General features: G+C 48.3%; 1 protein-coding gene across 1 annotated transcript in view; it reads left to right on the forward strand.

The window, feature by feature from the left end:
- The first annotated feature begins 2480 nt into the window (after nt 1-2480).
- Nucleotides 2481-13877, forward strand: part of NKX6-3 (NK6 homeobox 3) — a 55828-nt gene continuing 44431 nt past the window's right edge. The window contains exon 1 of the mRNA XM_078665374.1: nt 2481-5264. Coding sequence (XP_078521500.1) covers nt 4874-5264 — 391 coding nt within the window. The 5' untranslated portion in view covers nt 2481-4873. The remainder of the gene's footprint in view (nt 5265-13877) is intronic.

Raw genomic sequence — 13877 nt, forward strand, 5'->3', positions numbered from 1 at the left:
ACACATGCAGACACAGTGGCATAAATTCAGGAACTGGCCCTGGGCATGTACGCCAGGCCCCTTTTATTAGCAGGGTCACTTGACTGGTGACACCTGTGATGGATGTGTGTGGGGTGATGTTGGAAGCCAGCCGTCGGGGAGTGGCTGGTAAATACATCCTCTGAGAAACACTAGAACAGTGACCAGCTGGTTACTACAACCAATACTCCTTTGCCCCATACTCAGCAAGCCGTCATTGGAAATGAAGATACACATGCCCCACACGTTGACCCAAAGAGAAGCCCATTTTGAACAAATCGAGTTTTTCAAGCTTTCCCAAAAACAGGATTCTCAGAGAAAAAATGTCTGATGATAAAAGAAGAAAAACATGATTACTGCCCACATAAATGCTGTTCATGTAATCCCCCTAAAAACAATAAAACTTTTTAGGCCTCCAGTGATTAATCCTTAAGCATTTCTAGTTGCATGTAGATGTTTGCAGCTGGCACATAATGCAATGTGCTCCCTTATTAGGATTCGAATAAGTGAGCTGCAGGCTATCGTCCGTGCTCTGCAGCAGGCACATTCACCCTCTAAGAAATTTTACAATGATTCATATACTTGACCAGCTAATTGCACACCAGTTTCCAGCAAGTGCATCAAGCACCCGAGTTGGATTGTACACACATATTTGTACAGCAATTGTTTAACCCTTGATTTATCAAGCCAATAATTACATTTAAATAACAGCAATCTCTAGGAAGAGAGCTCTGTGGTTGGTGACCTGAAGGCAACCTGAAAATCACAGATGTGAGTTGTGTTGTGACCAGCTCAAGCATTCATTCTTCTAAGGTGAATAAAATAAGCCTTCAGCTGGTTAACAAAACACCTCAAAACGTTGCCACAAGCTTCATAACAAGTGACATGTAGAAAAAAAAGCACAAAGGTGTTGTGTATGCGCCTACTGTTGCAACAAGCACCGGCAAAGCCAATGGGTGCTTTTTGTGTTTTTTAATACAATCATTTGCCACAAAATAAAATCCACCTACATCCAATTAAACATGGCAGCCGTATGCTCATAATAAAAAACTTTCAAATTAAAATACATTTACTGATATGGCCACTTCACTGGTGATGTTTTGGGATCACTATTTTCAAGCCTCTCGGCGTGCCGTTAATGTAATTAGTAGTTCCACATTCAGTAATTGACCAAATGAAGAAGGTCTTTGAATGAAAGCTGCGTACACTATGGTCGCGTTTTTTAGTAAAAAATAGTCTGGCGATATAGGCCAGACTAAAAAAGGTGCTGCTAAGGGGTGTGTCCGTTTGTGGGTTGGTTTAAACTCTGGATTTTGCTTTGAACAAAGGACCCCCTCCCCAACCGCCATACCAGGGCTTTCCAAGACCAGGCCGATTTAACATTTGTAAAACTGCGTCAGACCTGAGTGGGGATAAAAAACGTGCGCGTTCTAACACTTGAACGACAGTCTGAGTGAGTACGCCCGCATGAAGGGCAGTAAACGATCTGAACTGAAAAAAATAATCTATCGACTCATCGATTAATCAAAAACGGACGGACAAAGGGAGTCAAACGCGAGACGTGCAGGTCTCTAAATCCAGCTCCCCACCCCCTCTCCCCCGACCCGGAACTTTCTGCTCCACACCCCCCACTTCCTGATCGCGGGCTCTCCGCCCGCCTAAATTAATTCTTGATAGCTGCACGTTACCAAAGGTCACTAAAAAGCAAAAACCTTTCGTGTAGGTAGGCTTCCTCAGATGTCACACGACGCGTGCACCCGACCTACTTACACTGCACAGAGTATTCTCTTATTTGCGACAGCGACGCTTCAGTCATGGATGAAAATTCCATTGGTAGGGGGGTGTGTGTATGTGTGGATATATATGGATATATATATATGTATTTATATATATGTATACATATATATATATATATATATATATATATATATATATATATATATATATATATATATATATATACACACACACATACACACACATATATACACATATACACACACACACATATATGTACACACACATGTATGTGTATATATATATATATATTTATATGTATATATACATATATATATCTATGTGTGTGTGTGCCATAATAGCCCCCGTTTTCCACTGCTCCTGGTTTAACTCTCGCAAACCTAACTATGACGATGGCGGATGAGGGGAACATATTGCACCGGAGACCTATCCTCCCCCACGCCCCCTCCCTCGTCTCCACACCACACACCGGACAAGTATGAATGTTCTGCTAACCTATCAATCCACCATTAATCTGATATCAGCCAATATATGGCGCGCCCTGCGCACACAGACAAGGAGGCGCGCCCCGGCCAATGGCAGCACGCTGGACTAATGCACCTGAGCTTTATCAGAGGAGCCTGCAGCCCACCGGGTCAAACTTCATCAAGCAGGGTCTGGACACAGAGGTCGCAGTGGGACAGCAGGAGGCCAGGAGCGATCCAGTGAGCACGGTCCCAGTAGGCATCACCAGGCGCGGATCTGAAAGCGCGGCTCCACCAGGCAGCAGGGCCTGAAGGAGATCTGCCAGGCAGGCGTCCATGGAGAGTTGTACCACCAGGTAGCTCCAGGCAGGGACTGGAGAGAGCTGTATGACATGAGTGGGGCATAGCTGGGGCAGACGGACTACGTATTAAAGCTGAGTGCTAAGACCAGGCGCGACAGATCCCAGCTCAGGAGCTACCCATCAGCCTCATACAGCATCAAGAGCGGACAGAGAAACAGGAGCTTCAGAGGGAGCACCAGCTTGGGTTTGGACACTGATGGTTCTGCACTGGGCGAGAGTAATCACACAAAAGTGAGTTGCCCCCCTTCTTCAACATCCATCACCAGTCAAGGTCCAGAGACATAAGTACCTACTAGGAGCCCAAACTCCTGGTACTGCACGGGATCGACCATAGGGGGCACCAAACAGAAGGACCGCCGACACAGCAAGCCCTAAAATAGAGAACAGGGCCAGGTGGATGTCAAATATTCTGCAGAGCATGCTACATATCGCGAACCTGCAGGGGCCAGACGAGTGGCAACTAACTCCATACAGAAGAAGCAAGGCTGCCGAGCACTGTTGGAATACAGCACCAGGAAAATAGAAGAGAGAGCACAACTTCATGGCAGCAAACTGGGAGAGCAGAAGGGTGCGCCGGGAGAGCACAGAACTCATAGACGTCACACAAGCACACTGAGAGACCGGCAAGCCTCAGGCCATAAAACCGAATGGAAGATATCGCGGCTGTGAGTCGTCACAGGGCAGTGGGCCATCACCTCAAAAGTATCTTTTCGTAGGATACACAGAGGCAAGGGGAACATTTCACTTATGGTGAGAACACTTGCTCTACATCAGGAAATTTTATTTGGGAGCACTAGGCTACAAACGGGATCATCCGCCTTCTAAAGGGAACACTTCCCTTCCTTTCAAAGTTGAAACTTCAATTAGGAACACTGGAACTTCAACAAGAAGAAACATTAGCCGTCTAATCTGTAGACTGACGTTCAATTGGGAATGGTTCTACACTCCGGAACACTGACCTTCAGAAGGGAACACTGCTCTCAAGAATCTTTAATTACAAACATTGTCCTTGCACTGGAAAACATCCATTGTCAACAGAAGCCATCCAAGAGGCACACTGGCCTTCTAACGGTCATCTTCAAAGAGTACACTGTCATTCCACTGAGAAACTTTATTCAGTAACAGAAGCCATCCAACAGTCACACCAAACTTTTACCCGGGCCACTGGCAATCTATTGGGTATCTTCAACTGAGGACACTGACATTCGATCAGGAAACTTAAATCAGAAAGACCGCCGTTCAACAGCAACCAACCAGCAGCAACACCAACCTTCTATCGAAAACATTGCTCTGCGTTGGCAACCATCAACAGGGAACACTATCCTTCCAACAGGAACTTCAGCTGGGAACAGTGGCGATCCAACAGGGAGAATGACCTTCTATTGGGAACACTGCCCTTTCATTGGGAAACTTCAGTTGGGAACAGTGATCATACCAATGGGACACTGACCTATTAGGAACCCTGCTCTAGCATTTGAATCCTCAACTAGGAAAAATTCTATTGAGAAACTTAAATCACAAACTGAGGCCATCCAACTGGAACACTTACCTCCTATCGAGAACGTTGATCTTCCTTTAGAAATCCTCATGCCCTTCTATTCGGAAATTTCAAACAGACCTGACGCCATCCAAAACAAACACTTACCTCCTATCGAGAACATTGATCTTCCATTGGAAATTTTGAACACGATTCCCTGTTCTTCCATCAGGAAACTTCAGCTGGAAACAGTGGCCATCCCTCAGGAACATAGATATATAAACAGAGACCAGGCCTTCTATTGTATATCTTCAACCAAGAACACTGAACTTCCATCAGGAAGCATCCATTAGGAACTGAGGCCATTAAACAGGAAATTGACCTTCTACAGGCAACACTGGTCGTCCTCTGGGAATTCTTGATAGGGAACACTGTCCGTCCTCCAGGATCTACTATCCTGTGTGAACATGGACCTTAAAAGGTGACAACAGACTTCTATTGAGATTCTTCAGCCGAGAAAAGTGGCCCTTCATCGAGAAACCTGCTTGTGACAGGGCTGCTGGCTTCCAATTCAGTATCTTTAACCAAGAACATTGTTCTAATATCAGAAGTGCTACTGTGCATGTGGGATCAAATAGATCACATCATAGATCATCGTATTCTTCACAGCCTCTTCTGACTCCTTGGCAGATTCCTTGTGACACCCCTCACACAGGATGTTCTCGATTCACCTGTGGACTTACTCATTGATTTAAAGTCAACCTTCCCTGTCGTATCACCTGGTAGCGGGAACCATGGAACCCGGCATGCCGGGCACCTTTGTCCTCAACAATACATCTCTGGCACAGTTCTCGGAGATGAAGGCACCCATGTACCAGTACACCGCACACAACCCCTGCTGCAAGCTTAGCCCGCAGACCCTGAGTGCCCACCTGGCAGCGGGCACACCACATGGCATCAGCGACATCCTTGGCAGGCCCCTGCCTGGACCCAATGGCAGCCTGTTGGCCGGGTACCCAAGTGTGGGAAGTTTTGGAGGCCTGGGCACCCAAGGTGTGTACTATGGGACACAGGCGACAAACTTGTCGAAGGGCTGCAGCGAATTCCCGGCCCGTGGACGGACCTGCTGGGCAGAAACCAGGCAGGACTGGCGAGGAGGAAGTCCTGGTCGGCAGTGCTCGAACGGTGAGTGAGCCGGAGGGTGTGGGCAGGGGATGTGGGTCAAAGGGAAAGTTAGAGAAGAAGTGAGTGCAACTAAAGCGATGGTTAGTAGCAGGTGAGGTGTTGTTCCTGGGAGGTAGGTAAGACTGTACCAGGTTCCAGTCTCGGCAGGGACCCTCAACATCCTGTGATTTTGGGCAAATCACTTAATCTCCCTCTGGCTAACAAATGGAATGTGCTCATCTGTAAGGCAACTGGTGCACATGTAAAGCGCTCTGATATCTTCAGGTCGAGTTCACGCTATATTTACCCCCCCCCCCCCAAAAAAAAAACAAAGAGGAACATGGAAAGAGAATAGTGGATAGAGTCAGTGAAAAGTTAACAAAAAAGGCAAGAGCGTCAAACAGACGTGAAGAGTATTACAGGGCGAAGATATGTGTGCCAGGGAGAGACAAGAGCAAGAAAGAGACGGAGGAAGGATATTACAACAAGAGGGAAGATTGTCATAGAGAGAGGAAAGACTGTTGCCCGGAAAGAGAGGGCAAATGAAGAGGAGGGAGTTACAGGGAGAGGGGGAGTGTGTTAAAAAAGGACGTGTGTGCATGAGAGAGGGAAGAGTGCGACAGGCAGAAGGGAGAGCTTGAAGGGGTGAGGGGAGCCTTACAGGAGGAGGAGGAAGTGTGATGGAGGGCGGTTTCACAGGGAGAGGAAGGAGTGTGATGGAGCAGGGGGAGTATGGAAGGAGTGTGATGGAATAGTGGACTTACAAGGAGAGGAAGGAGTGTGATGGAGAAAGGAGAGCGTTACAGGGGTAGGAAGGAGTGTGATGAAGGGCCAAAGTTACAAGGAGAGAAAGGAGTGGGATTGAGAAGGGAGAGTGTTATAGGGAGAAGTAGTAGTGTGACGGAGAGACAATGTTACAAGGAGAGGAAGGAGTTTGATTGGAGGAAGTAGTGTGATGGAGGGCCAGTATTACAGGGAGAGGAAGGGGTGTGATGAAGGGGCAGAGAGGAAGGAGGGTGGTGGAGAAGGGAGCATGTTATAGGGAGAGGGGAGAGTGGGAGAAATAGGAGTGTTACCTGGGAGTTAAAAGCATGTTCGCGAAAACGAGGAGTGTCAGAGAAAAGGAAGAGTGCGACAGAGAGAGGGAAGAGTGAGTCAGAGAGGGGAGAGTGTGACAGAGAGAAGAAAGAGTGCGACAGAGAGAGGAAAGAGTGAGTCAGAGAGGGGAGAGTGTGACAGAGAGAGGGGAGAGTAAGTCAGAGAGGGGAGTGTGTGACAGAGAGAAGGAAGAGTGCGACAGAGAGAGGGAAGAGTAAGTCAGAGAGGGGAGAGTGTGACAGAGAGAGGAAAGAGTAAGTCAGAGAGTGGAGAGTAAGTCAGCGAGGGGAGTGAGTGACAGAGAGAAGGAAGAGTGCGACAGAGAGAGGGAAGAGTGAGTCAGAGAGGGGAGAGTGTGACAGAGAGGGAAGAGTGAGTCAGAGAGGGGAGAGTGTGACAGAGAGAGGAAAGAGTAAGTCAGAGAGTGGAGAGTAAGTCAGCGAGGGGAGTGAGTGACAGAGAGAAGGAAGAGTGCGACAGAGAGAGGGAAGAGTGAGTCAGAGAGGGGAGAATGTGACAGAGAGGGAAGAGTGAGTCAGAGAGGGGAGAGTGTGACAGAGAGAGGAAAGAGTAAGTCAGAGAGGGGAGAGTGTGACAGAGAGAGGAAAGAGTAAGTCAGAGAGGGGAAAGTAAGTCAGAGAGGGGAGAGTGAGAAAGAGAGAGGGGAGAGTGAGAAAGAGAGAGGGGAGAGTAAGTCAGAGAGGGGAGAGTGTGACAGAGAGAGGAAAGAGTAAGTCAGAGAGGGGAGAGTAAGTCAGCGAGGGGAGTGAGTGACAGAGAGAAGGAAGAGTGCGACAGAGAGAGGGAAGAGTGAGTCAGAGAGGGGAAAATTGTGACAGAGAGGGAAGAGTGAGTCAGAGAGGGGAGAGTGTGACAGAGAGAGGAAAGAGTAAGTCAGAGAGGGGAGAGTGTGACAGAGAGAGGAAGGAGTAAGTCATAGAGGGGAGAGTGTGACAGAGAGAGGAAAGAGTAAGTCAGAGAGGGGAAAGTAAGTCAGAGAGGGGAGAGTGTGAAAGAGAGAGGGGAGAGTAAGTCAGAGAGGGGAGAGTGTGACAGACAGAGGAAAGAGTAAGTCAGAGAGGGAGAATAAGTCAGAGAGGAGAGAGTATGTCAGAGAAGGGAGAGTGCGACAGAGAGAGGGTAGAGTGTGACAGAGAGAGGGAAGAGTAAGTCAGAGAGGGGAGAGTGTGACAGAGAGAAGAAAGAGTGCGACAGAGAGAGGGAAGAGTGAGTCAGAGAGGAGAGAGTGTGACAGAGAGAAGAAAGAGTGCAACAGAGAGAGGGAAGATTGAGTCAGAGAGGGGAGAGTGTGACAGAGAGAGGGGAGAGTAAGTCAGAGAGGGGAGTGCGTGACAGAGAGAAGGAAGAGTGCGACAGAGAGAGGGAAGAGTGAGTCAGAGAGGGGAGAGTGCGACAGAGAGAGGGAAGAGTGAGTCAGAGAGGGGAGAGGGTGACAGAGAGAAGAAAGAGTGCGACAGAGAGAGGGAAGAGTGAGTCAGAGAGGGGAGAGTGTGACAGAGAGAGGAAAGAGTAGGTCAGAGAGGGGAGAGTGTGACAGAGAGAGGAAAGAGTAAGGCAGAGAGGGGAGAGTGTGACAGAGAGAGGAGAGTAAGTCAGAGAGGGGAGAGTGTGACAGAGAGAGAAAAGAGTAAGTCAGAGAGGGGAGAGCGTGACAGAGAGAGGAAAGATTAAGTAAGAGAAGGGAGAGTAAGTCAGAGAGGAGAGAGTGTGGCAGCGAGAGGGGGGCGTAAGTCAGAGAGGGCAGAGTAAGTCAGAGAGGGGAGAGTGTGACAGAGAGGAACGAGTAAGTCAGAGAGGGGAGAGTGTGACAGAGAGAGGAAGGAGTAAGTCATAGAGGGGAGAGTGTGACAGAGAGAGGAAAGAGTAAGTCAGAGAGGGGAGAGTAAGTCAGAGAGGGGAGAGTGTGACAGAGAGAGGAAAGAGTAAGTCAGTCCGGGAATAGTAAGTCAGAGAGGGGAGAGTGTGACAGAGAGAGGAAAGAGTAAGTCAGAAAGAGTAAAGAGTAAGTCAGAGAGGGGAGAGTAAGTCGGAGAGAGGAAAGAGTAAGTCAGAGAGAGTAAAGAGTAAGTCAGAGAGGGGAGAGTAAGTCAGAGAGGGGAGAGTAAGTCAGAGAGGGCGAGTGTGACAGAGAGAGGAAAGAGTAAGTCAGAGAGGGAAGAATAGGTCAGAGAGGGGAGAGTGTGGCAGACAGGAAAGAGTATGTTAGAGAGGGGAGAGTAAGTCAGAGAGGGGAGAGTGCGACAGAGAGAGTGGGGAGCGTGTGACAGAGAGGAAAGAGTAAGTCAGAGAGGGAAGAGTAGGTCAAAGAGGGGCGAGTAAGTCACAGAGGGGAGAGCAAGTTAGAAAGGGGAGAGTGTGACAGAGAGGGAGAGTGTTAGAGAGCGGTGGAACAGTATGGTTAAAGAGAGAAGTGCGTTGCAGGAAGAGTGGAGAGTGGTAGAGAGGGAGGGACGGAAGGGTAGTGTGTTACAGGCAGAGGGCAGAGAGTTTCAGAAATTGGGACATGTTATAAGCAGCAGGTAGAGTGTCAAAGAGAGCTGGCAGTGTCATAAGAGGAAGGGAGAGTGGTAGAAGGAAATTAGAGTGTAAAAGGGAGAGGGTAGAGTGATAGAGAGAGAATGTGTTACAGGAAAAGTGAGTCAGAGAGGAGAGTGTTAGAGGAGAGCAGGCTCTTAGATAGAGGAGAGTGTTAGAGAGAAATGGAGTGTGTTAGAGGGAGAGGAGAGTGTTATAGGGGAAGGAGAGTGTCAGCAGGAGTCTAGGGTGTTCTAGGGAGATGCGGACATCATAGAGGGAAGAGTTTAAGGTGGAGAGTGTTGGGGTAAATAAGTGTTAAGAAAAGCACAGAGTTCCTCGAGCATGGGGGGGTGTTATCGGGAGAGGGAAGATAGTTTTAGAAAAGGGAGTGTTCCCAGGGGAGGGAGAGTGTTACAGGGAGAGGCGAAGAGCGTTACAGGGGAGGAGAGTGTTAGAGACAGGGGACAGAGATGTAGAGAGATTCGGTGTTAGAGGAGAGAGTCGAGTATTAGAAGAAGAGGGGAGAGTGTTAGAGAGACAGTGAAGGGCGTGAGGCGGAGGGGAGGGATGTATTACATTACAACGCATGCTTTTACCACACATGCTGTTACAACGCAGTTTTTACAACGCATGCTGTTACAACGCATAGCGCTTTGGGGTGCTGGATAGTGAATAGTTTAATTTACTATTCCAACTCCAGTCCCCGATGATAGTAGGGAAGGTGTTGGATAGTAAATTAAAACTATTCCCTATCCTAGAGCGCCCCCCAGTGCAATGCGTTGTAATGGTTTTCGTTGTAAAACCTGCGTTGTAAAAGCACTGCGTTGTAAAAGTTTCGTTGTAAAGGATGTTTCCCGGAGGGGAGAGTGTTATAAGGGGGGGCAGTGTTGGTGGGAAACGAGAACGGTGGAGAGTCTTGGAGGCAGAAGAGAGGTTTAGAGGGAGAGGAGAGCGCTGTGGTGGAGGGCGCTCGTTAGCAGAGAGGAAAGTCTCACAAGAGAGGGGAGGAGAAGAGAGACTTTGAGGGAGTTGAGAGTGCCACAAGGGTGTGGAGTGTTGGAGGGAGATGGGAGTTTTAGAGAGACAGGGTCGTTATGGGGGGATTCTAATAGAAACAAGTAGACAGCGTTACAGGAGGTTTATGTGGAAAGGGAAGGATGATACAGAAAATGGAGGGTGTCTTTTAATGAGAGACAACAGAGTGTTCACAGAGGGAGAGGGCCACAGAAAGAGAAGGGGGTGTTACAAGGGGGGGGGGTTATAAAGAGCGAGGGAGAAGAGTGTTATAGTAAGAGCCTAGAGTGGATGAAGAGGAGGGTAGAATGTTCACAGGGAGAGAGCGCACACCAGAAAGAGAGATGGAGAGGGAAGGGGTTCACATAGGGCATTATAGGCAGAGGGACGTGTCACAGGGAGAGGAGGAGTGTGAGAGGAGTACTGGAGGGTATTAAAGGTAGAAGTGAATTTGTTAAAGAGGGAAGAGTGACAACGAGAGGCGGACAGTTCGATGGTGAGAAAAAGACTGTCTTGAGTTAGGAGGAGATGGTTATATTAGAGGGGAGTCTGGAAGGAAGAATAGAGCGGTGTTATGTTATGGTAGTTCACGAGACGGTGCCTTCACAAGAGTTTAGAGTGTGAGGATTTGTGTGATATAGGCAAGCATGCAAGTCGATGTGCTTGATTACACGCGTGGGGCAGATTTATCAATCTTTCATGCAGCGCAACGCAGCAAGCCACCATGCTAAGGTGCGTGAGAGGGCAGGAATGCGCCGTATTTAACATTATATGGCACATTCCTGTGCTTTCCTAGTACTGGCACACTTTTGGCTACCTAAAGCAGGTACCCTAGCGTCATGCTGCAAGGGTTCCTGCGTTGAATGCAAGATTGCTTTTGTGTAGAAAGGGACACCTTCCGGCACAAAAACAATCCTGTGAGGCAATTTGAGAGGGAGATACTGAAGCACACTCTAAATTGTTTTCTTTAAAAACCTTTATAGGTGAATAGATGTACTCACAGGATCCGGATGCTCTAATTCATCTGTTTATTTATTACAAACTTCTGAGCATCACATAAAAAACTTTCTCCATAGAAGCAGCCGACACATGTTTCGTACGCAGGACTTTTTCAAGGTTAAAAGTACCAAAACTCCAAATATGCACGAGATTGCAAACAGCACATTTGCTAAACTTCGCAAGTCCTTCAAATCCCAGGCTAGAGTAAACTAAGTATGAATTAACTTAGTACCAATGAACAGTTTACAGATACCGGCCTTATCATGGTCCATCTGGACATATGGTTAATGTAACTGAGATGTAATAAAGCAACACCTATGTGACGTACTTGCAACGGCTGGGGTTGCTTCATTGACTGTTCGTTGGTACAAAGTTCATTCGTACTTCGGTTTGCTCTGGCCCAGGATTTGAAGGACTTATGAAGTTTGGCAGATGTGCTGTTTGCAATCTCGTGCATATTTGGAACTTTTGGTACTTTTAGCCTTGAAAAAGTCCTGCGGACGAAACACTTATGGGCTGCTACTATGGAGAAAGTTTTTTTTGTCCTGCCCAGAAATTTTTAATTAATAAACAAATGAATTAGGGCAACTCCGTCCTGTGACTACGTCTATTTACTTATCAATGAATTTACAGAAAACGATTTAGGGGCCGATTAGGATGGCGGACGGACTTGCGTCCGTCCGCCACCCCTGAGTAGGAGGGACCGTCCGCATGGGCAGCGGCGGTCCCTCCATGGCAATTAGGATGTGACCGCCAGGGTGGCGGTCACATCCTCTATTTTTAACATTGCGGCGGGTGCAGCTTCAAGCTGCACCCGCCGCAATGTTAAAAATGCATGTGTTGCATTTACATGCACAAAGCGGCAGGCACCGCACGGTGCCTGCTGCTTTGTGTACGCAAATGCAGGGGGGTACCATAGGTACCCCCCATGTGCACCCCCCACCCCCCATTCACCCAGGGGGCCCGCAACGGGCCCCCAAAGTGAATGTCCGTATGCTTTTCCATGGCGGAAAAGCCGCCGTGGAAAAGTATATTTACACCAACATCATAATATGACGGACGGTGTCTCATAGACACCGCCTGCCATGTTATAGCTTTTCCGCCGCGGGCGGAAGCCGACAGCGGCGGAAAAGCGGCGGACGGAATTCCAGACCCACCAGCCATCCTAATTTGGCGGTGGGTCTTTGGAGTCTCCGCCGCGGTTTTTCCGCATCCTCCAGGCCGGCGGACACTTCCGCCGGCCCGGAGGATGCGGAAAAACCGCCATCCTAATCGGCCCCTTAGTGTGTGCTTCGGTACCTCCATCTTAAATTGCCTGGACTTTTCTACAGCACAGAATTTTGCACGGTAGGTGGCTGGGTGCTGTTACCATGGGAGCACCACTTGAAGGACTCTTTCTTACAGTGCTTGAAACATCTGCTACCCTCGATATGTATTGAGTTGGGATGTGCGAACACATAGCATAGGCACTCCAGTTTTGGTATTCAATCCTGACAGGCAAATTCCTCTTGCTATGCGCGCTTCAGTATGCAGTACACATAGAAATAGGAAAAACGAGGAGAAATAAAGATATTTCTCCTCGTTACGCCTCATCTGTGGATGCATAGCATTTTGACACATTCCCAGGTCTACCACAAATGGTAAATTTGGGAATGCACTAAAATCCATGGGTGGATGCATCGGAACACCCATGCTCCACGCATGGAATGCCTCCCTGGGGCAGAGTAACTCAAGACAGTGATTTGCATTTCCTTGCGCTACTCTAAATTTATCAAGCCATACAAGGCCTCACTAGGTGGCCTTGCGAAGCTTGATAAATCTCACTTAGGTTTTGTGTTGCCCTTGCGCCTTCTTGCGTGGCATAACGGTGACGCAAAACCTTGATAGATATGGGCCCTAGTCTTCTATGCGCGTTGTGTGGGTCATTTACTTATCCGAGACAGAGGCAAGTTGGCAGACGGTTCCTGAGGAAGTGCTCAGCGCTCTCTCTAGAAAGATGACACCCACTTCCGGAAGTGACCGAAGTAAGCCAATGCGACAGTACAAGTCAGCACACTTGATTATTATACACCACTTATTCACAATCGAAGACATAGATAGATACGGTGAATTGCTAAAGAGCACCAGCATGTCTGTTAAGTGACAAAGCCAGGAATAGAATTCTGATTTCCTTATTGTGAAAACAACGATTTAGCCCCTACATCCCTTCTCCTCAGTTGAGCTTAAAAGGATTCTCTGCGGCTGAGGAGGAACAGTGACAAGTAAGAATGTCTCCTCCCAAACTGGGCACATCACATGCTGTGCTTTTATAGATATACAGGGCAACCTACAGCAGCGGCTCCTCCCCTATGGCGGAGGAGCGTCGGCCCACCTGCCAGCAGCAGAAAAAATGAAAAATAAAACGATAATAAACTCTTGTTTATCATTGTTTTATTTTTCTCTTGGAGCTTAGGCTTGTGGGCGGGGCCAGGGTGGTGACAGGCTAGAGGGGGAGTGTTGGGCACTGCCTCCACTAGGCATCTAAGTATGGCCGGCGTCTCAGGCCGGCCAAAACTCACATGCGCAATGAAGCTCTCTCCAACCCCAGCTGCATTGCTGGGTTGGAGAGAGCAGGCACAGGTTCCCAATCTGTGTGGGAGCACAAATCATCGGTGCTCAGGCCAAACCGGACGTGGCTTCCAGCAGCATCAAAGCAGCATCAGGATTGGCCGCAACGCACTCTGAGAGCATGTGTCTGTAGAAGCAAGGAGCACAATGCAGCGAGCAGGTAGGTTTTTTAATAATTATTTTTCTACCCCGGTCCCTGTTTCCCACCTCACCTCACCCCCACCCGTCACTCTTTCAACACACCGGCCGCTACTGGCAACCTACATGCACGCTACTATATTATGTTATTCACATTCGTATAGCCCCTTCAATAAGTGGTACGGCTCCGTAGCACTTTCAGTGTCATCTGACCCAATTTAGCGTCTATGCTTGGAGGGA

Source organism: Lissotriton helveticus, chromosome 11, assembly GCF_964261635.1.
Source record: "Lissotriton helveticus chromosome 11, aLisHel1.1, whole genome shotgun sequence".
In the NCBI taxonomy this organism is placed as follows: domain Eukaryota; kingdom Metazoa; phylum Chordata; class Amphibia; order Caudata; family Salamandridae; genus Lissotriton; species Lissotriton helveticus.